This window comes from Mustelus asterias, chromosome 18 (genome assembly GCF_964213995.1).
Source record: "Mustelus asterias chromosome 18, sMusAst1.hap1.1, whole genome shotgun sequence".
NCBI classification, from domain to species: Eukaryota; Metazoa; Chordata; class Chondrichthyes; order Carcharhiniformes; family Triakidae; genus Mustelus; species Mustelus asterias.
Window position 1 is genome coordinate 26060258 of NC_135818.1, and position 27437 is coordinate 26087694.

Sequence of the window (27437 nt, forward strand, 5' to 3'; positions counted from 1 at the left end):
GACTTAAGTGGAGATTAGGGGTGGACCAGAGGAAACTGCCAGGGTGAGAGAGAGCGTAATGGTTTAACTTGAGATGATGGCATCAAAAGAAGAAGTGAGGTGCAGTTCAGCAAATAAGTAGGGTGATATTTTTTTCCAGGGCGAGAAAGAGGTATGGTTTGGATGGGGAAGAGAGAGAGAATGGAGATTGGAAATGATCAGAGATGATGTTATCTGTGATTGATACGATGAAATTACTGAGACCACCTGAGATGGCATGGTCAAGGGGATGGACATGAATACGGGGCTGGGAAGTTACATGAAGGGGAAGGTTTAGGAAGGATCAGAGAGGTAGGAGAGGTGCTAAATGACAGCCCTTTATCTACAGACAAGCACAATTCTTTCTACCTGAAGGGCTTACCACCTAACACAAAACTCTCTTACTATCTTTAACGTAGTAAAGCATCTCAAGGTGCTTTTAACACCCTTTTTTAAAAAAAACACATGAACATTAACATATACTGGCACCAAATCAAATTGGAAAGATTAGGACTGTGGTAGTTTTAAAGGAGCATCTTCAAGTAAGAAGGACGAAGAAGAGGAGGCAGCTTAGGGAAAGGATTCAGAGACATTACAGGGAGGTCTGCCTATCCTCTCAAGTGGGGATTTGTGTAGACTAGGTCTATATTCTCTAGAACAGAAGAATGAGATGAGATCTAATTGAATTGTATAAAATTCTGAGTTATCTTAATAGAATAAAGATCCTACAGCACTATTTCACAGGGGGAGGTTTTGACAATGCCTTGGCCAATCATTTATCCCTTAACCAATATCACAAACAGATCATTTGTTCATTTATCTCATTGCTATTGGTGGGATTTTATTGTGTACAAACTGTCTGCCATATTTCCCACATCACAGTGAGTGGACTAAGTACTTAATTGGCTTTGCAATGCCAGCCACATGACAAATACAATGCCCAAACAGTAGATGTGCTGCATTAATTCTCCCTTTTATCTCTGTCAGCAATGTACCTTTGCTCTGGGCTCCTGAAGTGGAGTGCAGGTGGTCGCTCGGCACCCGAGGCTTTCTCTCATTCCCATTTTCTGTTCTTTCTGGAGAGATGGGCTCCTGTTTAATGGAATTGTCTGCCATGGTGGGAAGGGGGTTCTCCACCGGAGTACGGAAAGCAGGGGCTATTTCGATGTTGGTATGTGGCTGGGAGGTGGAGGTGGAACTGGGGCTGGGAGACAAGCTATTCTGTAAGGGTGAAGAGAGTGGGGCCTGGAAAGTGAGCTCAGTCATGTCACCATGCGGCTTCCTGCTGTTGCCTTCGGTTGCTGGGCTGGCTAGCAGTCGTTCCCCAGGAGGATCATAGGATTCTGCAAATAACAAAATAATTCGGTCAGAAATGCACCAACTGAGGTGCACAGATCAGAGACAGAGTACAGCAACTTGAATGAAAACACGTAGAAGCATCATGAACAACAATTCTGGACTGCCTGCCCACCCCACCCACCATCTGCCTAGCCCTGTCCTAGCCAGCATCCCCCCCCACATACCACCGCCTGATCCTCTCTTAAAACAGTCCTCCCAACTGACCCTCCCTTAACCAGCACCGTCTCCGCCCCCCAAGCCTTTACCTAAGCTGCCTCCATTGGCTATCTCCTAAACCAACAGCCTCACTTGACCCAGCTCCAATCAGCAAACCTCAACCCCTGCCTCTCACCTCAACCAGCAAGCCCCAGTCCTGCCTCAACCCTCATCGCCAACCAGCAACGCCCATCCCTGCCTCAACCCTCACCCACCAACCAGCAACGCCTATCCCTGCCTCAACCCTCATCCACCAACCAGCAACCCTCAACCCTGCCTCACCCACCCCCCAGCGACCCATCTCCACACCTGCATCATTTCCCCGCCATCATCCCACCCCCCACACCCATCAACCAGCAACCTCCATCCCTGCCTCACCCCCCAACCAGCAACCCCCAAACCCTGCCTCACCTCCCAACCAGCAACCCTCAAACCCTGCCTCACCTCCTACCTCACCCCCCAACCAGCAACCCCACCCCTGCCTCACCACCTAACCAGCAATCCTCAAATCCTGCCTCACCCCCTACCTCCTGCCTCACCCCCCACCCCTGCCTCACCCCCCCGCCCAACCAGCAACTCCCACCCCTGCCTCACCACAACCACACACTTATCCCCCCCATCACCACAACAAACAATCCCCCCCACCACATACCTCTTAAGACCCCTCGGCTCCCATCTATCCTTCTCCTAATGCCCCCGCCCATGCCTCCCCTGTCCATCCCTCTCCTAACACTGCTATTAGCCCGAGCACTATTCCTGAGCCTTCTGACTGAGAATATCTTTGAGATACACCTTGCAGCCCCTGAAGGATTTCAATTCTCTTGCTCCTCAGTGTACTCATCTCGAGGGTAATCTGTGCAGAAGACAAAAACGGATGCAGTGAGAAACAGCAACATCTAGTGTTCAGAACGCTGTGAACACAAAGCGCCGAAGAACTTACTATTCAGGAGTAGTGCTTTTTTTATTCTCTCCCGGGATTTGGGTGTCACTGGCAAGGTCAGCATTTGTTGTCCATCCATAAATACCCTTGAACTGAGCAGCTTGCTAGGCCATTTCAGAGGGGAGTTGAGGAGTCAACCACAATTATGTAACTACATCTAAAATATATTTCTATATTATCAACGGAGCAAAGGATGGAAACCAATAAGGGCTCCAAATAGTTCCGGTTTTAAAACTTGGTTAGAGAAGTTTATAAAATTTATTCTTAGGGTATGAGCATTGCTGACAAGGCCCCATTTATTTCCCTAGTAGCTCTGAGAGAGAGAGAGGGCGGCGGCGGGGCACGCGCGATTTAGGCAGATGTTAGACAATCACAAAGTGCGGCAAAGCAAGGGAGCAGGCAACAACCAATAGGCCAGAATCTGAGCATAACAGGGTACCAGGGAGGGAGGAGGTAGAGAACAAAAGGCTGCTATCAAGTGTCAAATCCCACTGTATCTTCTATCAAGCGTCATATCCCACCTTATCTACTATCAGGTGTAACACCCCCACCATATCTGCTATCAAGTGTCATATCCCACCATTTCTGTTATCAAGCATCAAACCACCCCAAAGTTGTATTATGAAATATTATATTCCATCAATACCTCTCAGACCTCATCAAATATCACACCCTGTTCACGGTTTAACTGAGAAATGACTTTGTTTAAAGACATCATCGCAAAAGTACCTGTTGTTTGAGAACCAACAGCTTTTGAACCTCGATGTAAGCAGCTTGAAGTGCAGCACGTGCCTGCAGCAGGTTACCATCCAACCCTTGCAATGTCTGGTTCAACTCATCCTCCCGCAGCGAAATGTTCAGCAACTGGTCCACCTGGCACCTCTCTGGAATCAGACGATTGACATGTTGGGTCCTGACCCACTTTAACATGACATATACCTTACTGAGGTAAGAACAAGATCACACATTGAACAAAGCGGAGTTATCTGCTTGATGTCCAATGGCTCCAACAGATGGAACATTGTGCCATGTTTGGCTGCAGTATAAATCTTTATGAAATCCATTAGACACTGGAACCAACTGCTTTGTCATGGTTAACTGGATGGTGAGTCAGTGTGGAAATGGGAGTGAGGGGGTACCTTTTTCAGAGAGAGGGGCATAGGCATGATAGCTCAAATGGCCTCCTTGTGTACTGTAAAATTCCATATTTCTAAGGCTCTGAATTGCGAGCCTCTCATTTTGCTTTCAGATGCTGACCTGCTGCATATTACCGAACATGATTACCGAACAGACAGCGATCTGTATGAGCCGCTAGTCCAAAATCAAAATACTCCAGAGGTTGGAAATCTGAAATAAAGAGACGAAATGCAGGAAATATTCAGCAGGTCAGGCAGTATTGGTAAAGGGAAAATCAGATCACTATTTTAGGTTGATGATTTTTAGGCTGAACAGCAAGTTAGAGATGGAACAGGTTTTAAGCATGTTTAGAGGAGGGGAGGCCCAGGAAAAGGTTTTGGGGGTGGGACAAAGTAAGAAGTCTCACAACACCAGGTTAAAGTCCAACAGGTTTATTTGGTATCAGGTGAGTGAGGAGTTGTGTTCATAAACAGGGCATATATAGACACAAACTCAGTTTACAAGATAATGGTTGGAATGCGAGTCTTTACAGGTAATCAAGTCTTAAGGGTACACACAATGTGAGTGGAGAGAGGGTTAAGCACAGGTTAAAGAGATGTGTATTGTCTCCAGCCAGGACAGTTAGTGAGATTTTGCAAGCCCAGGCAAGTGGAGGGGGTTACAGATAGTGTGACATGAATCCAAGATCCCGGTTGAGGCCGCCCGCATGTGTGCGGAACTTGGCTATCAATTTCTGCTCAGCAATTCTGCGTTGTCGTGAAGGCCGCCTTGGAGAACGCTTACCTGAAGATCAGAGGTTGAATACCCGTGACTGTTGAAGTGTTCCCCGACAGGAAGAGAACACTCCTGCCTGATGATTGTTGAGCGGTGTTCATTCATCCGTTGTCGTAGCGTCTGCATGGTCTCCCCAATGTACCATGCCTCGGGACATCCTTTCCTGTAGCTATCAGGTAGACAACGTTGGCCGAGTCGCGAGAGTATGTCCCTTGTACCTGGTGGATGGTGTTCTCACGTGAGATAATGGCATCCGTGTCGATGATCCAGCACGTCTTGCAGAGGTTGCTGTGGCAGGGTTGTGTGGTGTCGTGGTCACTGTTCTCCTGAAGCTGGATAGTTTGCTGCGGACAATGGTCTGTTTGAGGTTGTGCGGTTGTTTGAAGGCAAGAAGTGGGGGTGTGGGGATGGCCTTGGCGAGATGTTCATCTCCATCGATGACATGTTGAAGGCTCCGGAGAAGATGTCGTAGCTTCTCCGCTCCAGGGAAGTACTGGACGAAGACGGGTACTCTGTCCGCCATGTCCGTGTTTGTCTTCCAAGGAGGTAGGTGCGGTTTTTCGCTGTGGCGCGTCGGAACTGTCGATCGATGAGCCACAGTGAAAAACCGCACCGACCTCCTCAGAAGACAAACACGGGACATGGCGGACAGAGTACCCTTCATCGTCCAGTACTTCCCCGGAGCAGAGAAGCTACGACATCTTCTCCGGAGCCTTCAACATGTCATCGATGAAGACGAACATCGCGCCAAGGCCATCCCCACACCCCCACTTCTTGCCTTCAAAATACCGCACAATCTCAAACAGACCATTGTCCGTAGCAAACTATCCAGCCTTCAGGAGAACAGTGACCATGACACCACACAACCCTGCCACAGGAACCTCTGCTAGACATGCCAGATCAACGACACGGATGCCATCATCTCACGTGAGAACACCATCCACCAGGTACACAGTACATACTCTTGCAACTCGGCCAACGTTGTCTACCTGATGCAGGAAAGGATGTCCCGAGTCATGGTACATTGGGGAGACCATGCAGACGCTACGACAACGGATGAACGAACACTGCTCGACAATCACCAGGCAGGAGTGTTCTCTTCCTGTCGGGGAACACTTCAACAGTCACGGGTATTCAGCCTCTGATCTTCAGGTAAGCGCTCTCCAAGGCGGCCTTCATGACACACAACAACACAGGGTTGCTGAGCAGAAACTGATAGCCAAGTTCCGCACACGAGGACGGCCTCAACCAGGATCTTGGGTTCATGTCACACTATCTGTAACCCCCACGACTCGCCTGGGCTTGCAAAATCTCACTAACTGTCCTGGCTGGAGACAACACATACCTCTTTAACCTGTGATGAACTCTCTCTCTACTCACATTGTCTGTACCGTTAAGACTTGATCACCTGTAAAGACTCGCATTCAAACCATTATCTTGTAAACTGAGTTTGTGTCTCTGTATATGCCCTGTTTGTGAACACATCTCCTCACTCAACTGAAGAAGGAGCGGCACTCCGAAAGCTTGTGCTACCAAATAAACCTGTTGGACTTTAACCTGGTGTTGTGAGACTTCTTACTGTGCTTACCCCAATCCAACGCCGGCATCTCCACATGGTGGGACAAAGACCAGGTGGAAAGTTCTGCAACAGGGTGGAAGGCATTTGAATGACAAAAGAATGGTGGCACAATGCAAAGGGGAGGATTACACCACAAATAAAGAAATAAAGATGCGTCTTGAGAAGGTTTAAAGGGCAACAGCAAAACCACAGTTTTTTAAAAAAGCAGGAGCAGCCATTATGATATGACTATGGTTGAGTCTAGAAAGCTGCAAAAGTCCCTAATTAAAATATGAGGTGCTGTTCTTTGAGTTTCTGTGGAGCGTCACTGCAGGAGGCTGAGGACAGAGAAGCTAGTGTGGTCTGGAGAAGTAAAATGGCAAGGCAGCCCGAGGTCAGAGTCATGTTTGCAGATTGAACATAAATGTAAACAAAGCTTGGATGAGAGCTCATCATGAACTGCTCAAGTGGGGGAGGTAGGGGTTAGGGGTGATAGGTAGGGGATCTTGCCACTAACAGCTCACACAGCGGAAAAGAACTCAGCACAATGACATCATAGAATTGGATGGAGGATTCAAGTGTCCTCAGACTTACAGCAGAATCACCAGATGTGCATCCGCATATTCCAATCACAAGCAATCCAGAAGAGCCATTTACTTACCTCTTTTGCTTTTGAGTTTCCTTCTCTTATTCTTCCTTTCCAAACAAGGGACTTCTGGAGACAAAACATCCTACACAAGCAGAAAAAAAAAAATCAATCTCACAGAGCCCATTCAACCCATCGTTCTCTACACTATATTGCCAAGATCAATCATACACATGATTGGATTTGACATCTCATTTGCTTGATTATTAATTCAAATCCAATAACAATCAAACAACTGTGATTAAGAAGAACATTTGCACAGTTCAAACCGACTCTTTCCCTCAAGATGAGTGCATCACATGGAGTGAGCAGGTAGGATAATGTCTAAAATGGAAAGCAGTGGAAGTGCATCTTCTCCTGTCACTGGTTTATCAATAAGGAATTCAGGAGAAAGATCTCTACCCAGAGAGTGGTCAGAATGTGGAACTCATGATCACGTAGAGTAGATGCGAACAGCTGGACTCAAGGGAAAGATAGATAAACATAAACACAGAAAACAACAAGTTTGCTGATAAGGTGAAATGACAGAAGGGCAGCAGGAGGCTCATGTAGTGATTAAAAAAAACACACTGTTTGGTACAGCTGGTCCATGTCTATCTATTTTTATGCTATACACTCAATGTAATTCTATCTAATGTAATGATGCAGCATTGAATTAGTCACTTACAGTTGTTGCTCTTCTTTTCTTCCCCAGGGCCTGAGCGTCATGGAGTTCACCCCCAGATGTGTAGCTGCTATCAGTTGCACCATCTGCCGTGTTCAGACCTTGCACTGCACCTGAAGAAATCTGCTGGGCAAACACCTTGGACTCCTCATCTGCTTCAAGAGTGCTTTGCCCACAGGATCCATCACTGGTGGGAATGAGGCACTTCTTTCCTGGTCCGCTGTTTACTGTGGAAATACTCTCAAATGCTACGGGTGAGTTTGAGTCCCATTCGGTCTTCACAGGGAGAGGCTCCTGAGTTGAAGAGCTGGTGTCAGGCAGTGAGCTGTCGCCAGTGCTACCAAACTGGAATGCCTTGGAGGAGACAGGGTTGTCACGGGTGGCTGGTTTCTCATGGGAAGCCGATGAGTTTGGTCCTGAAGGTAGTTGACTGTTTGGAATGCTGGGAGAACATTCATTGCCTTTGCACACCTCCAAATCTTTTGCCCCATCACCAAACAGGCTGTAAATCGACCGTCTGTCCGTGACCACACTGCTTTCAGAGAGGCTGCGCTTCCGGGTGGTTCCAGCTGGCATGATGGAGATCCCTTCCCACTGAAAACCTTCCAGAGAGGATAAGTTTTCATCCTCATCTAGCTCCAGAGCTTCCAGACCGGTCTGCACAGAGGGAACCATCTCAATCCCAAACCTGGAAAAAGGATCACATTATAAAAACACGACCAGTGACCAGGTACAGCATAAACAATCACAGCCACTGCCCCTTCCAACTCTCCCCCACAAGAAGAGAATCAGAAAACATTTGTGGATTTGGGACCAATATACGGTACTGGGGAGGATAGTTGGGGCGTGAGGAAGGAGGATCGGATGGAAGAGGGGAAGGCACAATGAAGACATAGGCAGTGGGGAGAGTGTATAGGAAAAAATAAGGAAGGAAATAGAGGGGAAGAGAGAGAAAGGGTGGAAGAAGAAGAGGAGAAAGTGAGCGTGTGGTAAGAGAGAGAGGCATGTCTAGTTAGGGGAGGAGATCCTGACCCGTATTCAACAGCAGTTTGAATCTGCCCAGTTATCTACTGACCTTCTACTGAATGGCAAGTTAACTTTGGGAAGCCGCACACGCACAATCTCCCAAATCAATTCTCAACGCCTACCATTCGCTACAGGAGTCCCTCCAGGTTCCTGTTTTGGGGAACCACTTCACCTCGGCCCAATTTCTCATAGCAATGCACTAACATTCTTGTCTGGAGCATTTGGTCACAAGGCAGAGCTCATACCTATAAGCACCACGCTGTTCTCAACAAGCAATCAGCAGAACCCCACCTCCCTCACATTAATTAGTCATCAACTGAATGGAGTTAGACTTCACACTCATCCCAACTTGGGAGCAAACATGATCTTTAACATCTTCCAAAACATGATACTCCTTTCACTTAATCTGGGGATGAGAATGAACAATGAACTATGCCTTCCTTAATGGGGCAGCCTTCTCAGAGGGTGCATCACCAAGACAGGATCACAAGTTACTGGAACAGCCTGCCAGGTTATTTGAAGACAATAGAAAACCAATTTCTCGCTGTACTGACCTTGGTAAACCCTTGCCAAGCTCCTGCTTCTTCTTAGCAACCTGTTGAATGACTTGATCCCAGTTAACGTGACGCCGTGACACATTCAGCAGTTGACGCAAAGTTGGCTTCAAGCCAGATTCCTTTTCCGATTCACTCTTCCTTTGGCTCCCAATGCTTCGAATGCGGCGTGCAATGTTGAGATTTGGTTCAGGGACATGAGTTCCAGGCCTTGACTTTGCGTTGATGTGGCGGGTCAGATCTCTCTGCACTGAGGTGGGAAGTCTGAGTTTGTTGAGTTCAGCAAGAAGATGGCTGGAGCTCTGAGCTCCTCCGCTCTGCAGCTCAGAGTCAGAAGAACAATTATCGATGGTTTTGCTATGTACAGTGCTTTGAATCTCATTGTCACTTTTGGTTTCAATCATTGTGAAGGAGCTGTCACTTGGTGATTGAATACCATTTCCTGAAGCCAAGAAGGCCTTGTAATCACCTTTTGTGGCTGAGAGTTCAGAATTCATAGCATGTTGAGTACTTTCTATTTTAAGTTTCACTGTACTTGAACTTTGCTGCTCCTGGCCTGAACAGGTGCTGGCAGATTCTACGCGCATAGCTCGCTTTATTTCTTCTGCAATATCAGTAAATTCCTCATCACTCGTTTCTCTGCAGCCTAGAGGTGCTTCCTTTGTTGGATTTCTATCTGCTGCTGTGGGCTGTGACTTGTGGGATGTGTTATTGTTTCTATTTTTCCTGTTCTCCCCATTACCCTCTATGGTCTGCCTACAGTTTGCCTGCTGCTCACATTTCACAGCCTCTGCCTGTCTGTGCTGTTTGTGCTCAGACTGACTGCACCTCAGTGCTTCTCTGGCACGCCTGAGCTCTTCACTCAAACTGCTGTCCACATGGCATTTATTGACACTGTTTGGCATATCCAGTGAGGACTGTGCAGTTGGACTTAGGGTAGTTTGTGTTGAAAGCGGAGCTGCTGATGAATTAAGTGTGCAATTTGGCTGCATCGCAGCATAACTGGAAACATCCAAGTTGGGTTTGTTCAAGCTCTTCCTATTTTCTGTTGGTTTCTTTTCTCTCAAATGACTCTTCAAGTTTGGAATTAAAGCACGTTCAGGAGGAGGAACTGATTTGGTGCGAAGCCTAACAGGAACTTGACCCTCACCATTGTCCATTGCTTTGTTCACATTCTCAGAAGCACCTCCTTGCTTCTGAAAACTTGAAGAGTCATTTGGTTCTTCATTCACCTTCTCAGGGAGTGAGGCAGCACTGCTGTCATTTTGTGTTTCAAGATCTTTCAGTTGATGCGACGTACACCCACTCCCGGAATCTTTTCTGCTTTTGTTTCTCGTCCTGGGATCCTTGGCCGCCACAGGCAACGCGGCAGTTTTGAGAGATCGGTAAGGGGCCCATCGATATCTCTTATCCCTCGATGGGCTCAAGCTCTTACCTCCACTCTGATCATCTTTACTCAGTGTGTTTCCCTCTTGGGTAAAACTCAACATTCCTTGACTTGACACATCATCACTGGTGAAATCCATGCCACAGTCCTGGAAGGGGTAATCATTCCGGTTCCACATGTCCGCTGAATCACCTCTGCTGTCATTTGACTTTCTCCAGCTTTGCGCTTTCTCCCAGGCATGCCAGTCTCTTGCACTTCTACTGTCCATTTTGTTCAACTTGTACACTTTCCCTTTACTCCACTTTCTATCCACGTTCTCTGCAGAATTGTTGTTATTGCAAGGCTGGAATCTTGAATTTGAGCGATTTTGTGTATAATGGGATAGATTGCTGCCCTTGCTGCTGGAATTGGCATTCCACATGGATGCTCCTCCTTGGTTTTTGGAGTGCCAATTAGCCACACCCCCTGACCCACCGGAATGCCAGTTATGTTTAGAATGCCAGTTAGGTGGGCCTCCTGTGCCGTTCAAATGCCAGTTGTGAGATCCCCTTGATGAATGTCGGTTCAAAGGACCCCCTGAATTGGTCTTCCAAGGACAATGCTGAAACCCATTCGATCTGCAACTCGCGTAATCACGTGACTCCCAATCCCATTTTTGCTCTCCATTTTCATGGTGCCATGATGACTGATTATATTTACTCATAGATTCAGGGTATGCCTGTCTATCTTCCCGTGTCCTCCTATATCGCCTGTCGTCATTGTCTGTTGCATGGTTCCCTGGTGTGGAAGCATCGTTCTTTCTACATGAACAGAAACCAAAATAAAACACAACCATATAGAGTTATACAATATACAGCTCACAAGGAGGCCATTCTGTTTTTCACACCTTTACAAGTTCTCCAATTGGGGCTATCTACTCTCAGCCATTTCCTGCCTCTTTTCTAGCATATTTTATTTTTCCTTTCCAAATACCGCTCCAATTCTCCTCCAAATGACATTAACAATCTCTGTTCAGCCGGAACATGTGTACATTTCATGGTCTAAATCCCTGGACTTAGTATAATTGTTATATTTTGTAATTCATTGCAATCCTCATTTAGTTCTCTTCCCCACAGCTTTCAAACTGACTATGGCTCCCCATCTTCCTGCATTTGACCAGTGGTCAAAGCATCAGCACTTGCTTCAGCCCAGCCCTCCATAAATTCACTCTTCTGCATCTATACTCTTTCAATTAAAAACCCTCAAAAATCCACCTTTTGACCAAACCTGCAATCTTGCCCAAGACCAAATGTTCCATTCTTCTCAGTTTTCCTAATGGCATGAATGCTGGACTTTATAAGACATCATTTTAAAATGTACCTTTAACTCAAAGTAAAACAGAAAATTCTGGAACGGAATGTAAAATTAACATTCCTGATAAACTCCTCAGTTTGGAGAAATACCTATGCAATCCAGTTGCTATGGGGTAAAAACTCAAAATAGGAGCCATTGAGGTGGGAGTGCCAATTTTAGCACTTTCCACAGTATCTCTCAGAACAAAGAACAGCTGCTGAAGAAACGCAGGTAGGAGAAAATTTTAATTCTCCCAGGAACAGGTCTTCACTGCTCTATAAGAAACGGTGGGGAAAAGTAAAGTTCTCTACGAGTAAAAGTGTTTCTCAATACATATTTTGTTTGTGTTAGTGAATGCAAAACTTAACATTTTTCTTTAGTTTGATGTATTAGTTGTAAATTAATGTTTTATCAATTTTGAGATTAATTTATTGAAGCAAAAGTCTTATAAAGTGGAAGCTTGTCCTTCAGTTCTCTCATTTGAGAAATGAATTTTTTTTAAAAAAAATTATTGGTTTCTGCAGGGGTTAAAATATTATAAAGTCCATGGTGGCATTTTCTACCTAGTCATTGCAGTCTATATAGTGAGGCAATCTATTGCCTGCACTGACTGGTTTCAAAGCATGCATTTATTGAGGCAATCCCAAATCTATAAAAAAAACACATCTCCAGGTTTCTGGGAGGGACAGGTGTAAATTGAAATTCTTTGCTGTGACGTCAGACTTCTGAGAAATCAGTTTGTGGTTTAGAAAATGGAAGACGAGGGGTGCAATTCCAGTGGTCAGAACAGGCAGGGCTTTTAAAGTTCAGGTTTTTTTAAGCAGAAGGAGAACAGTTTAGGGGTGATGGAGAAGCTGAGTGTAAGACACCCAAGACAGAAAGTCATGGCACAGCTGGAGGACAACCAAAAAGCCCAATTCTGGGAGCAGTGCCATGAAGGATCTGGAAGGGTGTGCTTTCAGTGGAGACTATCTCTAGAACTCTGGGCTGATAATGTTGTTGTCAGATGGGATTTTGGGCCTAACTCCTACGTGAACAAAATAATTTAAATTCCATCCAGAAAGAACAGATTTGTGGCACTCTGTAGCTGAGATTAGTGTCATACACGCTGAAGCAAGTATCTACGAAAATCAGTGCGATCTATTTTTGTTGTATTTGGCTATTTTAAATACAATATATAGCTTCCACGGAACACAACTCGCCTGTTAATTCATGAAAGGGTTACAAATTATTTATTGGAGCAAAGTTCTTGGGAAACTGCTCGGGATACAAGGTACAGCTGCAAAAACAATGGCCAAGGAGGGCTTTGAATGAGAGCTGTAACTACAGAACTGCAATGTGCTTTGATAGAAGCCTCAAGTCACTACTCAGGGTGCCAAACAATCAAAGACCACAGACATGTATTTACTGATAGTATAGCTATGTGTAGAGGGGCAGCACAAAGGCAGAGTGGTTAGCACTGTTGCCTCACAACGCCAGGGACCCGGGTTCAATTCCAGCCTTGGGTGACTACCTGCGAGGGGTTTGCACATTTTCCCCGTGTCTGTGTGGGTTTCCTCCAGGTGTTTCAGTTCCCTCCCACAGTCAAAATAAGTGCAGGTTAGGTGGTTTAGCCATGGGGTTATGGGGATAGGGGTGGGTAAGATGCTCTTTTGAAGAGATGGTGCAGACTTGGCCTCGAACAGCCTCTTCTCCACTGTAGGGATTCTATATACGTGCCTTGTTGATGACTGGAAGTTGTAATTCGGCAAGTGTAGATTTGCTGTAACTGGTTAAACACGGTTGTGGGAAACAAACAAGTAATCAGAACTATTAGTTGGGATTGGATATTGATCACCTTCGAATAAGTGGAGTGGTGTATGGAAATCACTTGCAACTGAACCCAAGATATAATTGCTGTTATATTCCTTTGTTCTTGGAGTTTGTACGCCATGTGTGGGAAAACAGACTCCCCTGCTATAACTTGAATAATTGAGTTTGTGTCTCTGTATGCCCTGTTTGTGAGCAGATCTCCCACTCCACCTGACGAAGGAGCAGCACACTCCGAAAGCTAGTGGCGTTTGCTACCAAATAAACCTGTTGGACTTTAACCTGGTGTTGTTAGACTTCTTACTGTGTTTACCCCAGTCCAACGCTGGCATCTCCACATCATAACTTGAATAAACATCTTAAACAAGAACTCCAAGGGTCGCCTGGTCCTTCAGGTGAGTGAAGTACAAGGATAGTTGAATAGCTCTGAAACTCCCTTAACAATTCACGTTTAATTTATGCTGATTTTGCTTTGATTGTTACAGTAAAAGTTTTAAAAAGTGAAATCACGTCCATTGGTTTCTTCCATTGGGGTCATTTGGGAAGTCTGGTGAAAGTTATTAGTCTCCACTGGAATCATCATAAAATCGTCCAGGAGATTGACCTCAGAGGCGGTAAAATGTGCTCACTGGAATTTTCCTGAATTTAGCAATCTAAATTTTACATTTGCATTTGCTGGGGAATCAGTGAGTACCTTCGATGTTCAGCCCTAGAATGGATTTGACTTTTAATGTCAAATTGAAGGCTGTAGCAGAAAAACGTAGACATTTAATAAGATTTCTGTGGAACTTGTTAGAGAAAAGGACATGGTGTTCGATAGGTGGTACAGATAGATGAAGACTGAAGAAAACTTTGAGAAGCTTAGGGGATTGGTTCCGGGGGGAGGAAATTAAAAAGAGTGTTCCTTTGGAAATATGTTCCACCAGGTGGGACCTTAAAGATCACAAAATAAAGGATGCTGCAGTAGTGGCAGATGATTATAATTGATTCGTGAATATTAGTAACAGACTCCATTTAGAAATTGAGAGAGATAAGTGGTTTGATGATGAAAATAAATCTGACTGTATTGAGAAATATAGCAAAGTAAAGATCCAGACACTCTTCAGGTTAGTAAAAGCGAAACTCTAGAGGACACGTTTAGTTGGACGAGATCAACATGCCCCTTTTTGTGGCAAAAATAACATGTGAAGGATAAGCATTGGAAGCAAAACTATACTGGAGCATAGTGACTCTCCAGAAAATACAATCATAGTTGGTAAAGTTTAAGTTAAGGAGCTTAATTTCTCCCATATTTATTCATAGTGAGAGAGTCAGGGTGTAGGAAATTGTGGGAGTTTCTGTTTTGAGGATAAAGTGCCTCCACAATTTGTCCAGTGAGGCAGGTAAGTTAGTTGTTATCCTTAAAGATACAGAGGCAGTATGGTCTCTGATATTAGCAGGTGGCACGCATTTCTCACCAGATAGCCCTGAGTTCAAAGGTATTGGTGCAGGGTATCGATGGAAATTATCTACCCATTCCTTTGCAGAGTTAATTTAAAATGTGATCTTGTTACTGTTGGTCATCCAATTTGCAGATATTTTTGTTCTGAAATGTCCGGACTGGGGATACAGTGTCGACATCTTCAGTGGTTTCAGGAAAGCCTGCCAAGGTTACTGAAACTAAGGTTTTACAAGGAAAAGCTTGTAATAGGGACTCAAAAGAACCAATTGCTCTTCCTGAATCTGCTGACATTGGTGTTTCTACAAAAGATGTGCCAGGTGAGTTTGAAACTCTGCTTGCGAGTTTAAAAATGACATTGGAGCATCAAGCGGAGGAGGAAAAATTAGGGGGCTTTGAAATGGTTTGAACTAAAACTGTAGAAAAAGCATAAACCAGATGTGGCAAAGCAGATAGCACCTGAAGCAAATGACGAAAAATGGAAGGAACAAGCTTTGAAAGAAATTAAGAAAGGCTGGGTCCAAAGTCAATGCTACAGATCTGCAGGAAAAAAATACGTGTTTTAAAAAGTGGACTTTTGTCCATTGGTTTCTTCCATTGGGTTTGGTTGCGAAGTTCAGTTCCTTTAGGGTATCTTCATGGGATTCACAACAATGTCCCTTTTTACTGATTCACTAGCCAGTGTAAACAAACTTTCATTGCTTGTCCACTGAAAAGATTCCACGACTTTGAACACGTTCTTCTGATCTATCACCGGCCTGCTTCTATTCTGAATCTAAATGATACCCTTCGGTGACACCGTTGGAGCAGGAACTAGGCCATCTAGTTCTTTGAACCTGTTCCACAAGTTAGTCAGGTTCCATAGGTTTGTTGACAACACCCAACTCATCTTCACCACTTCCCTCTACCCCTTCATTGCCTCCGATTTGTCACACAAATTGTCACTAATCCTGTTACCGTTGGTGTTCCAATTTGCCTATTGAAATTGTAGGTTTTTTTGTTCAGAAATGTCTGGACTGGGGATACAGTGTCGACATCTCCAGTGGTTTCAGGAATACCTCCAAGGTTACTGAAACTAAAGTTTGACAAGTAAAAACCCGTAACAAGGATTCAAACGTACCAATTACTCTTTGTGAATCTGCTGACATTGATGTTTCTACAAAAGATGTGCCAGAAAAGTTAGAAACTCTGCTTGTGAGTTTAAAAATGATATTGAAGCATCAGGTTGAGGAGGAAAAATTAGGAGAGACTTTGAAATGGCTTGAACTAAAAATGCAGAAAAGGGCTTTAAACTAAATAGTTGGCGGGAGGGTTCAGTCGTATGGAGGATTAGAAAATCAAAGTTAAAGGAGAGGGTAGGGTAGAAGTGCTGGTTAATTAAGCTGAGGGCTCAGGAAAGGTTAGTAAAGTTTCCAGACACGTAATAGGACAGAGAGTATAGAAGGTGGCAGGAATCTAACCTCAGGCAGAGCAAAAAAGGTGATAAGTATGAGAAGGGAGATGGTCAATGCAGGACTGAGGTGTTGTACCTAAATGCACACAGTATACGGAACAAGGTAAATGAGCTTGTTGCGCTCATTGAAATTGGCCGGTACGATGTTGTGAGCATCACAGAGACATGGCTGCAAGGGGATCAGGGCTGGGGCCTAAATATCCCAGGATATGAGTCCTATCAGAAGGACAGGCAGATGGGCAAAAGTGGCAGGGTTACATTGTTAATAAGGAATGAAGTTAAATTGATAGCAAGTAGTGATATAGAATCAGAAGGCATAGAATCTCTGTGGGTAGAGTTGAGGAATCGCAAAGGTAAAAAGGCCCTGATGGGAGTTATGTACAGGCCCCCTAGCAGTAGTCAGGATATGGGGCAGAAAATAAATCAGGGGATAGAAAAGGCATATAAAAAAGGCAATATTACAATAATCATGGGGGACTTCAATATGCAGGTGGACTGGGAAAATGAGGTAGGTAGTGGATCCCAAGAAAAGGAATTTGTGGAATGTCTAAGAGGTGGTTTTTGGAGCAGCTTGTGACAAAGCCTACTAGGGAACAGGCAATTCTGGATTTTGTGATGTGTAATGAGGCAGACTTGATTAGGGGACTTAGGGTGAAGGAACCCTGAAGGAGCAGTGGCCACAATATGATAGAATTTACCCTGCAGTTTGAGAGGGAGATGCTGCAATCAGATGTAACAATATTACAATTAAATAAATGTAACTACAAAGACATGAGGGAGGAGCTGGCCAGCGTTGATTGGAAAGGGAGCCTAGCAGGGAAGACAGTGGGCAGGAGTTTATGAGAATTATTCGGGAGGCACAACAGAAATTCATCCCAAGGAGAAGGAAACATGCTATGGGGAGGACGAGGCATCCATGGCTGACGAGGGAAGTCAAGGGCAGCATAAAAGCAGCAAGGATATAAATATATAAAAGGTAAGAGAGAGGGAGAAATAGCCATTGAACCACTGGAAAATGAGGCTGGAGAAGTAATAATAGGAAACAAAGCAATGGCAGAGGAACTGAATAGTTACTTTGCATCAGTCTTCAAGTTGGAAGACACAAGTGGGATGCCAGAGCTCCAGGAGAGTCAGGGGGCACAGGTGAGTGTAGTGCCATCACTAAGGAGAAACAGAAAGGTCTGAAGGTGGATAAATCATCTGGACTGGATGGAGTACACCCAAGGGTTCTAAAAGAGATAGCTGAGGAAATTGTGGAGGCATTGATGGTGATCTTTCAGGAATCACTGGAAGCAGGGAGGGTAACAGAGGACTGGAAAGTAGCTAATGTAACACCGTTGTTTAAGAAGGGAAGGAGGCAGCAGACGGGAAATTATAGGCCGGTTAGCCTAACTTCGGTCATTGGCAAGATTTTAGAGTTAATTATTAAAAATGAGATCGCAGAGTACTTGGAAGTGCATGATAAAGTAGGACTGAGTCAGCACGGCTTTGTCAAGGGAGGTCATGTCTGACAAATCTGTTGGAGTTCTTTGAGGAAGTAACAAGGAAGTTAGATAAAGGAGAATCAGTGGACGTGATTTATTTAGATTTCCAGAAGGCCTTTGACAAGGTGCTGCATAGGAGACTGTTAAATAACTTAAGTGCCCATGGTGCTAAGGGTAGGATCCTGGCATGGATAGAGAATTGACTGACTGGCAGATGGCAGAGAGTGAGGATAAAGGGGTCTTTTTCAGGATGGCAGCCAGTGACTAGTGGCGTGCCTCAGGGGTCAGTGCTGGGACCACAACTTTTCACAATATACATTAACGATTTGGAGAAAGAACTGAAGGCACTGTTGCTAAGTTTGCAGATGATACAAAGATATGCAGAGAGATAGGTAGTATTGAGGAAGTAGGGGACTGCAGAAGGACTTGGACAGGTCGGAGAGTGGGCAAAGAAGTGTCAGATGGAATACAGTGTGGAAAAGTGTGAGGTTATTGGAAGGAGGAATGGAAGCAGAGACTATTTTCTAAATGTGAAAATGCTTCGGGAATCAGAAACACAAAGGGACTTGGGGGTCATTGTTCAAGATTCTATTAAGGTTAACGTGCAGGTTCAGTCAGCAGTTAGGAAGGCAAATGCAATGTTAGCATTCATGTCGAGAGGGCTAGAATACAAGAGCAGGGATGTACTTCTGAAGCTGTATAAGGCTCTGGTCAGACCCCAATTGGAGTATTGTGAGCAGTTTTGGGCCCCATATCTAAGGAAGGATGTGCTGGCCTTGGAAAGGGTCCAGAGGAGGTTCTCAAGAATGATCCCTGGAATGAAGAGCTTGTCGTATGAGGAATGGTTGAGGACTCTGGGTCTGTACTCGTTGGAGTTTAGAAGGATGAGAGGGGATCTTATTGAAACTTACAGGATACTGCGAGGCCTGGATAGAGTGGATGTGGAGAGGATGTTTCCACTCGTAGGAAAAACTAGAACCAGAGGGCACAATCTCAGGCTAAAGGGACGATCCTTTAAAATAAAGATGAGGAATTTCTTCAGCCAGAGTGGTGAATCTCTTTGTTGCAGAAGGCTGTGGAGGCCAGATCATTGAGTGTCTTTAAGACAGAAATAGGTTCTTGATTGATAAGGGGATCAGGGGTTATGGGCAAAAGGCAGGAGAATGGGGATGAGAAAAATATCAGCCATGATTGAATGGCAGAGCAGACTTGATGGGCCGAGTGGCCTAATTCTGCTCCTGTGTCTTATAATGTTATGATCTAAAGCAGACAGTACCCAAAGCAAATGATGAAATTGGATGAGTAGAAATCGCCATGTAAATACTGGAAGGATCAATGCTATTGCTTTCAGTCCCCCCACAAATTCCATTACCTTCTCACCAGCTCTATCCCTCGCCCTGGCAACTGCTTAACGTTGAACCAAACCATTTGCAACTGTGGCCTTTTTTCACCCAAGCTGAGTTTTGAATCCTTTATCTGCTCCAATACTGAGACCACCTACTTCCACTTCTGTAACATCATCTATCAGTCTCTCTGCCTCAGTTCATCTGCTGCTAAAACCCTCATCCATGCCATTGTTACCTCTGGACTTGATTCTATGAATGCTCTGTTGAATGATCATCAAGACTCGGAACACTGGCTCTATTCTCTCTCCGCAGATGCTGTCAGACCTGCTGAGATTTTCCAGCATTTTCTGTTTTTATACCAATGCTTTACTGGCTGCCCTCCCACTTGCACTCATGATAAACATGAGCTCTTCCAAAACATTTATCACCTTTATGCTTGGTGACCTATAATGGTTCTCAGTCTGGCAACACTTCAATTTTAAAATTCTCATCCTCGTTTTGAAATCTCTCCATAGCCTTGCCTCTCCCCCAGCCCCACACAATCTGTGCGTCACAGCCTCTTGCCTATCTTTAATTTTCACAGTTCTGCAATTGCCTTCAGCTGTCTAGGTATTAAGTTCTGAAATTCCTTCCCTAAAGCCCTTCATCATTCTCTCCTCCTCTAAGGCAATCCGTAAAATCTGTCTTTGACCAGGCTTTTAGTTACCTGTCCTAACATCTCACGTGAATCAGTGTCAGGTTTTGTTTAATAACACATCTGAGAAGCAGTCTAGAATATTTTATTATGTTAAAGGTGCTATGTAAATCTATCATAAAAATCATAGAAACCCAACAGTGCAGAAGGAGACCATTCAGCCCATCGAGTCTGCACCGACAACAATTCCATCCAGGCCCTATCCCCGAAACTCCATGTATTTACCCTGCTAATCCCTCTAACATACACATCCCGGGACACTAAGGGGCAATTTAACATCGCCAATCAACCTAACCTGCACATCTTTGGAGTGTGGGAGGAAACCGGAGAACCTGGAGGAAACCCACGTAGGCATGGGGAGAATGTGCAAACTCTACACAGACAGTGAGCCAATTCGGGAATCGAACCCAGGTCCCTGGAGCTGTGAGGCAGCAGTGCTAACCACTGTGCTCTTGTTCTTACACTATATATTTTCTCTGGTTTAGATCCCCCTAGAATCAGAGATTACCTTTACTAACCAGACTCTAGTCATATGACGAGGTGAACAGGGAACTTTAATAATAACATCCTCTGCAAACCTCTTGCAATCTCATGTATTAGAACCATAGCACCCCTACAGTATAGATGGCCGCCATTTGTCCATCGGGTCTGCACCGACTCTCCAAAAGAGCATCCCACCCAGGCCCACCACCAGTCCCACCCCTGTAACCCCAAGCATTTACCCTAGAATTCCCCTAACCTCCACATCTTGGGACACTAAGAAGCAATAAACATGGCCAATCCACCTAACTTGCACAACTTTGGACTGTGGGAGGAAACCCACGCAGACACGAGGAGAACGTTCAAACCCTAAATAGACAGTGACCCAAGGCCGGAATTGAACCTGGGTCCCTGGTGCTGTGAAGCAGCAGTGCCAACTGCTAATTCCTTCAGAACTTCTATTTTCTGCTTGCAGAGCAGACTGACCCAAGCTCGAGTGAGCTAAGGCCACTGTAAGTATATATACTTACAGTATATCACTGTAAATATATAGTGTAAGAACTGTAAGTGGCCTTAGCTGTAAGTGCCTGTAATATATAACTAAAATTCCCTGAAAACCATTCTGGCCAATGCATACTACTCCTTGTTAAAAAGTTCCTGCAACCCCTTCATAGACTGAATTAATTTTGAACAATAATTTGTGAAGTTACCAGCTTTAACCTTTCTACTGTTCCATGTATTCATGGCTCAACTTGGAGCCTTCCTTAGCCTTCCATTAGTTGGATTTGAGGCTCACTGTTTTACTCAATTACAAGCAAACTGTCTCATTTCAGTAAGAGATGAAGCTTAAAATTCAACCTCTCCCCACCCCAAACCCCTTACAAACCACTCCAAATGCTTTTGGGGAAAAGACCACCTCCCACTCTCTGTCATTGTAAGTGACATTTCTAATGCTCAAGAAAGAACTGAAACAAAATTTCAAGGCCTCAGCCTCTGCCAAAATCCTGATTTGGTGAGCTGAATTTGGATTGTGCGGTCTGAGAATGTGCTGTAACCGGGATCTAATTTCCCCACAGTATATCAGGACTGTTAAGTCAGCTGGACTGCTGGAATATTTTTCTTTCTAGCTTCTAGCAATTTCTGCTCGGACCATTTTCAAAATTATTTGAATAAAGCCGAGGGGGTGCATTTCAAAGCTTTCCTTGGGTAAAGTTTCAATGCTGAAGCATCGGGGGGCCCTTAAGTAATTTTCAAAGTACTGTTTAAAAGGAACACTCTTATTGAGGGCGGAGAGTGGGGTGATGTTGAGCCTGTGGAAATGGCAGCTTTGCTGCATGCATGCTCAAAGTCCCTCACTTTAACTGACAGCCTTGGTTACATTAGTTATATCTGTCACTGCTGCATTAATCATACTCATGGGTAAATGAGAATGATACGCAACTAGTCCAACAAAACCTGTCCCATTTACTACCACATCAGTGGCACACAATACATCAATGACAAGCAAATAAGCAGATTATTTAACAATATCTACTTAGTGAACTGTTTCTTAAAACAGCCTGAGGAATCCCAAATGCCTCTCAGCCAGCCACATACATTTCTCTGTAACTTTATACCCGTTATTGAATGCTTTTTCAATTACCAGTGCACCTCTCTGCTACAGCTGCAGCTGATGATCTCGAGCTTTCCAAGTGAGCAGCAGGCTTACCCTTTTTGTTCCTTTCGCTGTCGGATCAGTTGAACAAGCTCCTTATCAAAATATTCCTCATCTTTTCCGTCGTCCTTCTGGTTCTCTTCCCTCTCCTGGGTGTCCACCTTCTCTTTATGGAGCTGGCTGGAGATGTGCTTAGCATAGGCCGAGAGGCCCACCACAGTCACCCTGCAGATTCGGCATTCATGTTTGCAGTCCCTGTCGAAAGAGGGAGACAGTGGAGACTGAATCGTACCGACAGGCATTTTAGAACGAGCTGGAGTGTTAGAGCAAGGGGGAGAAAGGTACAGGGTGTTGGGGAGGAGGGTGCTGGGGAGGAGGGTGCAGGGTATCAGGGGGTGGTTACACCATCCCCGGCTCCTTTAACTTAACATTTATTTTTGATGGCTGCAGCAGGCATGCTTCTGCTGCCTTCCCCTGCACCGAGGTGACTGCACTCCCCTGACAGAGCAGGAAGAATGAAAGTCACCCAGGACTTCAAGCACATGTTTAGCAGGCAGTCCAGGCTGATAACGTCAGGTCAGCTGGTGTGAGGCAGCCCTGGCAACTGTTTCTTTATTTAATCGTGTCCTCTGCTAATTCCAACTTTAGGGAGCTACCACCAATAGTAGGTCTGTAACTGAAGCCAGCCCAGTTTAGCAATGTTGCCTGGAATCCTGAGAGGGTGGATCTTACGACAGCTGCCTGGATGTGTAGTGTAAAATACTGCTTTATTTGGGGAACCAGAGATAGTAGACAACACCAATCATGACAGTTGTTAACATCTGCTGTACCCACTGCAATTCCTTCCTTAAAACAGCACACATTTGCTGCCTTGAGGAGAGTTTTTTTTTAAAAAGGGCACAGCACATGTGGCTTCCAACTGTTAACAGGTCAGGTAGGCACACCTATTGATTCCAGCTGGACCGTTACTGTACTCACTTGTCGAGCCCACCCGCCTGCCCGCATCTATCTAACTCCTGTCTGCCCCCCATCAACCTCTGTCCCCCCACTCAACATCTCCCTCTGTTTCACCCAAACCACCCCCCCCCACCCCCACCAACTGTCTCCCTGTCGACCCTGTCCCATTGCCTAGCCTAGCCTTCCTGCTGACACCTAACCTTCCCACCGACCCCTGCCCCCCTCCTGCTGACCTCTGTCCCACCACCTGGCCCCCTGCACGCAACCTGACTCCATCCCCTCTCCCGTTCAAGACGAAAAGCTGACTGTGTCAATAAAGTGTGGTTATTTAGCATGGCGGGTGGTGGGAAGCGGTGCATCAATGCTGGGACCACTGTTCTTCACAATTTACATTAATAATTTCAACTTTGGAATCAAAATGCAATTTCTAAATTTGTGGATTTCACCAAATTTTCAGAGGGGAGGAAATAGTCAATACCGAGGAGGGCTGCAACAAATTAAACTTGGAGATTAGTCAAATAAATGTGATAAAATGCGAGGTGGTATATTTTGGTAGGAAGAATAAGGAGGTCCCTTATCGGAAGGTGGAGGAATAAAGGGACTGCAAAGTACAAATACACCAAGCACTAAAAGTTGTGCCAATGGTTAGAAAGGCCCTAAACAAGCAAACTAAGCACTAGGCTTTATTTCTAGAAAGATATAATTGAAAAACAGGAAAGTTATGCCAAACCTGCATCAAACTTTGATTCGACGATACTTAAGAAAACTGTGTGCCATTCTGGTCACCATATTATTAAAAGGGTATAGAGGAGCTATAGACAGTGCAGAGAAAATTTACCAGGATAATACCAGAAATGTGGAGGTATCAAACTGGGCCACTTTCCCCTTAACAAATAGGCTGAGGAATGACCTCATAGAGATCTTTAAATTGATGTACGGTTTCGATGGAACAGCATTTCAATAAAAGAGTCACCAAGAAATCCACTGGGAATTCATTAGAAATTTATCCAAAGAATGGTGAGAATGTTGAACTCCTTACCACAGGAAGTGAGTGAAGCAAACAATGTAGACGCAATTAAGGGGAGTCTGGAAAGGCACGAGGATGACGACAGTGACAGATTTAGAGGAGAAAAAGATGAGGTGACTTGAGTGCAGCATAAAACCTGCATGGACTGGTTGGCCCAAATGTCCTGGATCTGTGGCAGAGAGGAGTAGGCCATTCAGCCCATTGAGCCTGCTCTGCTATTTAATGCAATCATGGCTGATCATCTACTTCAGTGGATATTTTGCGATCCTAGGGTACCTCTGTATTTTATCTGACACCATGCATTTCTGTACCCCAGTATCTCTAGATGCCCCCATCACCTGTCCTGTCACCACTGTACCTTTCTACCCTTCCTGTTCCCTGATCAATATACCTTTGCATCGCACCTGTAACTCTGCACCCAATTTTGCCACACATCTCTGAACCCAATTTTACCACCTCATATCCCACTTGTCTTAACCCCATGTTTCTGTGCTCTGCCTGATACCCACTATATCTCCACAGCCAGTCTGACCCTGCAACTGTACACTCCATCCTGTTGCCCAGTATTTGATACCCAACCTGCCACACTCCATTCCATACCTCTGCACCTTCCCCAGTAACTCTGCCTGCTCACTACTTCTGCATTCTGCACATTCTTTGTATCCTGCCTATTCTTTTGCCACAGCAATCGTTCTTTATCTCTGCAACCCTCCTGTCCCCACCCATTTCTCCATGTCTTGCTTGCCCCCCATTCCCCCATTTCGCTTGACCCGGTTTGCTCCCCTATGTATCTCTGTACCTTGCACATCCCCTGCCTCTGTATCCCATCTGTCTGCCCTCCTTATCACTAATCTCTGTACCCTAGCTGCCTCCTTGCATCTGTATTCTGCTTACCCTGCCCCCAGGTTATCCCTGTACCCCATCTGTCCCCCTGCAAAACGCAGGCAACATTGCAGCTACAGAACTGATTGTCAAAATTCTTAACTTGAAGGCTAAATTCTTGCCTTAAATTGGGATTTTGGAAAAGCCAAGTTCATTGTGTCAGCTCACTTCATTGCTAAATTCTTAACATTTTATTCCATTTGTGTCAAAGTCTTTTGGCTTCAGCAGGTATTTTTCTAGCCTAAAGCGGTGAGACCAGAGGATCCAGGTTCCATTCCTAATCTGTGCTGCACATCTGCTGTTAGTGAGGGTCCTCGCAACTGGCTTCAGCACCCCAAGAACAATCAGCAGTGCTCCTGCTCACTTCTGTTAGAAGTGCAATTGAGGACTTGGGACCATGTGTGACTGTGATGCCCCAGGCAATTGAGAAAGAATCTGTTTAGCCTCTGGTACCCATGCTAGAATTGGTATCATTCTCATCTCTCAAAGGACGAGGGTTCAAGCCCCACTCCAGAGACTCAAGTCCATAATGTTGGCCAACACTCCTGTACTGAGGCTGTGCTGCACTGTCAGATGAGATATGTTAAGCTAAGTGGCCAAATAACCAGAGGAGACAGGAGGAAAATATTATTTTACAGAGTTGTGATCTGGAATGTACTGTCTGAAAGCAGATTCAATAACTTTCAGAAAAGGAATTGGATAATTGAGGGAAAAATTGTAGGGAAGGGGGACTAATGAAACTGGGGTATTGCTGCATTCTCACAGTTGGACATACTGGATCCTATAGCACTATTTAAAGAAGAATGGTAAGCTCTCCCCAGTATCTTGGGCAACACTTGTCACTCAACTGACAGCATTTAAACAGATGTATTATCTCATTGCTATTGGTGGACAGCTCCTCACCATTGATTCCACTGCTTCTATAGCAATTGGCTGACCAGACTTTTTTAAAAATGGAGCTTAAGTAAATTAGATTAGTGTAAAGACAGCACCTCCTACAGTGTGTTCCTTAGACAGCATGCTTGTCTCTGAAATGAGACTTGAATTCACAGAGTAAGTGTGCTAGCACTGAAATACAACTCAAACTCTGGACATTACATCTATTGAGGTGTTCCAGTAACTCTCAGGTTCCCTGCATTGCTGACCCCCCCTCACTGTTGCCACTACATAAAGACCATAAGATCATAAGACATAGGAGCAGAATTAGGCCGCTCGGCCCATCAAGTCTGCTCCGCCATTCAATCATGGCTGATATTTTTCTCATCCCAATTCTCCTGCCTTTTCCTCATACCCGACCCCCTTATCAATCAAGAACCTATCTATCTCTGTCTTAAAGACACTCAATGACCTGGCCTCCACAGCCTTCTGTGGCAAAGAGTTCCACAGATTCACCTCTCTCTGGGTGAAGAAATCCCTCAACTCTGTTTTAAAGGAACACCCTTTAGCCTGAGGTTGTGCCCTCTGGTTCTAGTTTTTCCTACTAGTGGAAACATCCTCTCCATATCCACTCTATCCAGGCCTCGCAGTATCCTGTAAATTTCAATAAGATCCCCCCTCATCCTTCTAAAGTCCAGCGTATACAGACCCAGAGTCCTCAAGCGTTTCAAATATGACAAGCCCTTCATTCCAGGGATCATTCTTGTAAACCTCTTTTGGACCCTTTCCAAGGCCAGCACACCCTTCCTTAGATATGGGGCCCAAAATTGCTCACAATACTCCAAATGGGGTCTGACCCAGAGCCTTATACAGCCTCAGAAGTACATCCCTGCTCTTGTACGCTAGCCCTCTCGACATGAATGCTAACATTGCATTTGCCTTCCTAACTGCCGACTGAATCTGCACGTTAACCTTAAGAGAATCTTGAACAATGGCTCCCAGTCCCTTTGTGTTTCGGATTTCCTCAGCATTTTCACATTTAGAAAATAGTCTGTGCCTCCATTCCTCCTTCCAAAGTGCATAACCTCACACTTTTCCACATTGTATTCCATCTGACACTTCTATGCCCTCTCCCCTAACCTGTCCAAGTCCTTCTAAAGCCCCCCTGCTTCCTCAATACCATCTGTCCCTCTACATATCTTTGTATCATCTGCAAGCTTAGCAACAGTGCCTTCAGTTCCTTCCTCCAAATCGTTAATGTACATTGTGAAAAGTTGTGGTCCCAGCACTGACCCCAAGGCACATCACTAGTCACCGGCTGCCATCCTGAAAAAGACCCCTTCATCCCCACTCTCTGCCATCTGCCAGTCAACCAATCCTCTATCCATGCCAGGATCCTCCTCTTAACACCATGGGCACTTAACTTATTTAACAGTCTCCTATGCAGCACCTTGTCAAAGGCCTTTGGAAATCTAAATAAATCACATCCACTGGTTCTCCTTTATCTAACTTCCTTGTTATCTCCTCAAAGAACTCCAACAGATTTGTCAGACATGACCTCCCCTTGACAAAGCCGTGCTGACTCAGTCCTACTTTATCATGCACTTCCAAGTACTCTGCGATCCCATCTTTAATAATGAATTCTAAAATCTTGCCAATTACCGAAGTCAGGCTAACCGGCCTATAATTTCCCGTCTGCTGCCTCCTTCCCTTCTTAAACAGCGGTGTTACATTATCTACTTTCCAG

General features: G+C 45.0%; 1 protein-coding gene across 2 annotated transcripts in view; it reads right to left on the minus strand.

The window, feature by feature from the left end:
* The window catches only part of znf106a (zinc finger protein 106a), a 72593-nt gene that overhangs the window by 43065 nt on the left and 2091 nt on the right, over positions 1-27437 (minus strand). Inside the window, exons 3-9 of one of the 2 annotated variants that reach the window (XM_078233578.1) lie at positions 22003-22203; positions 8872-11058; positions 7295-7979; positions 6643-6712; positions 3242-3396; positions 2365-2425; positions 1014-1361 (exon numbers count right to left, since the gene is read on the minus strand). In XM_078233578.1, the coding sequence (XP_078089704.1) occupies positions 1014-1361; positions 2365-2425; positions 3242-3396; positions 6643-6712; positions 7295-7979; positions 8872-11058; positions 22003-22203 (3707 nt within the window). The remainder of the gene's footprint in view (positions 1-1013; positions 1362-2364; positions 2426-3241; positions 3397-6642; positions 6713-7294; positions 7980-8871; positions 11059-22002; positions 22204-27437) is intronic. The other variant, XM_078233579.1, reaches the window with a different exon arrangement.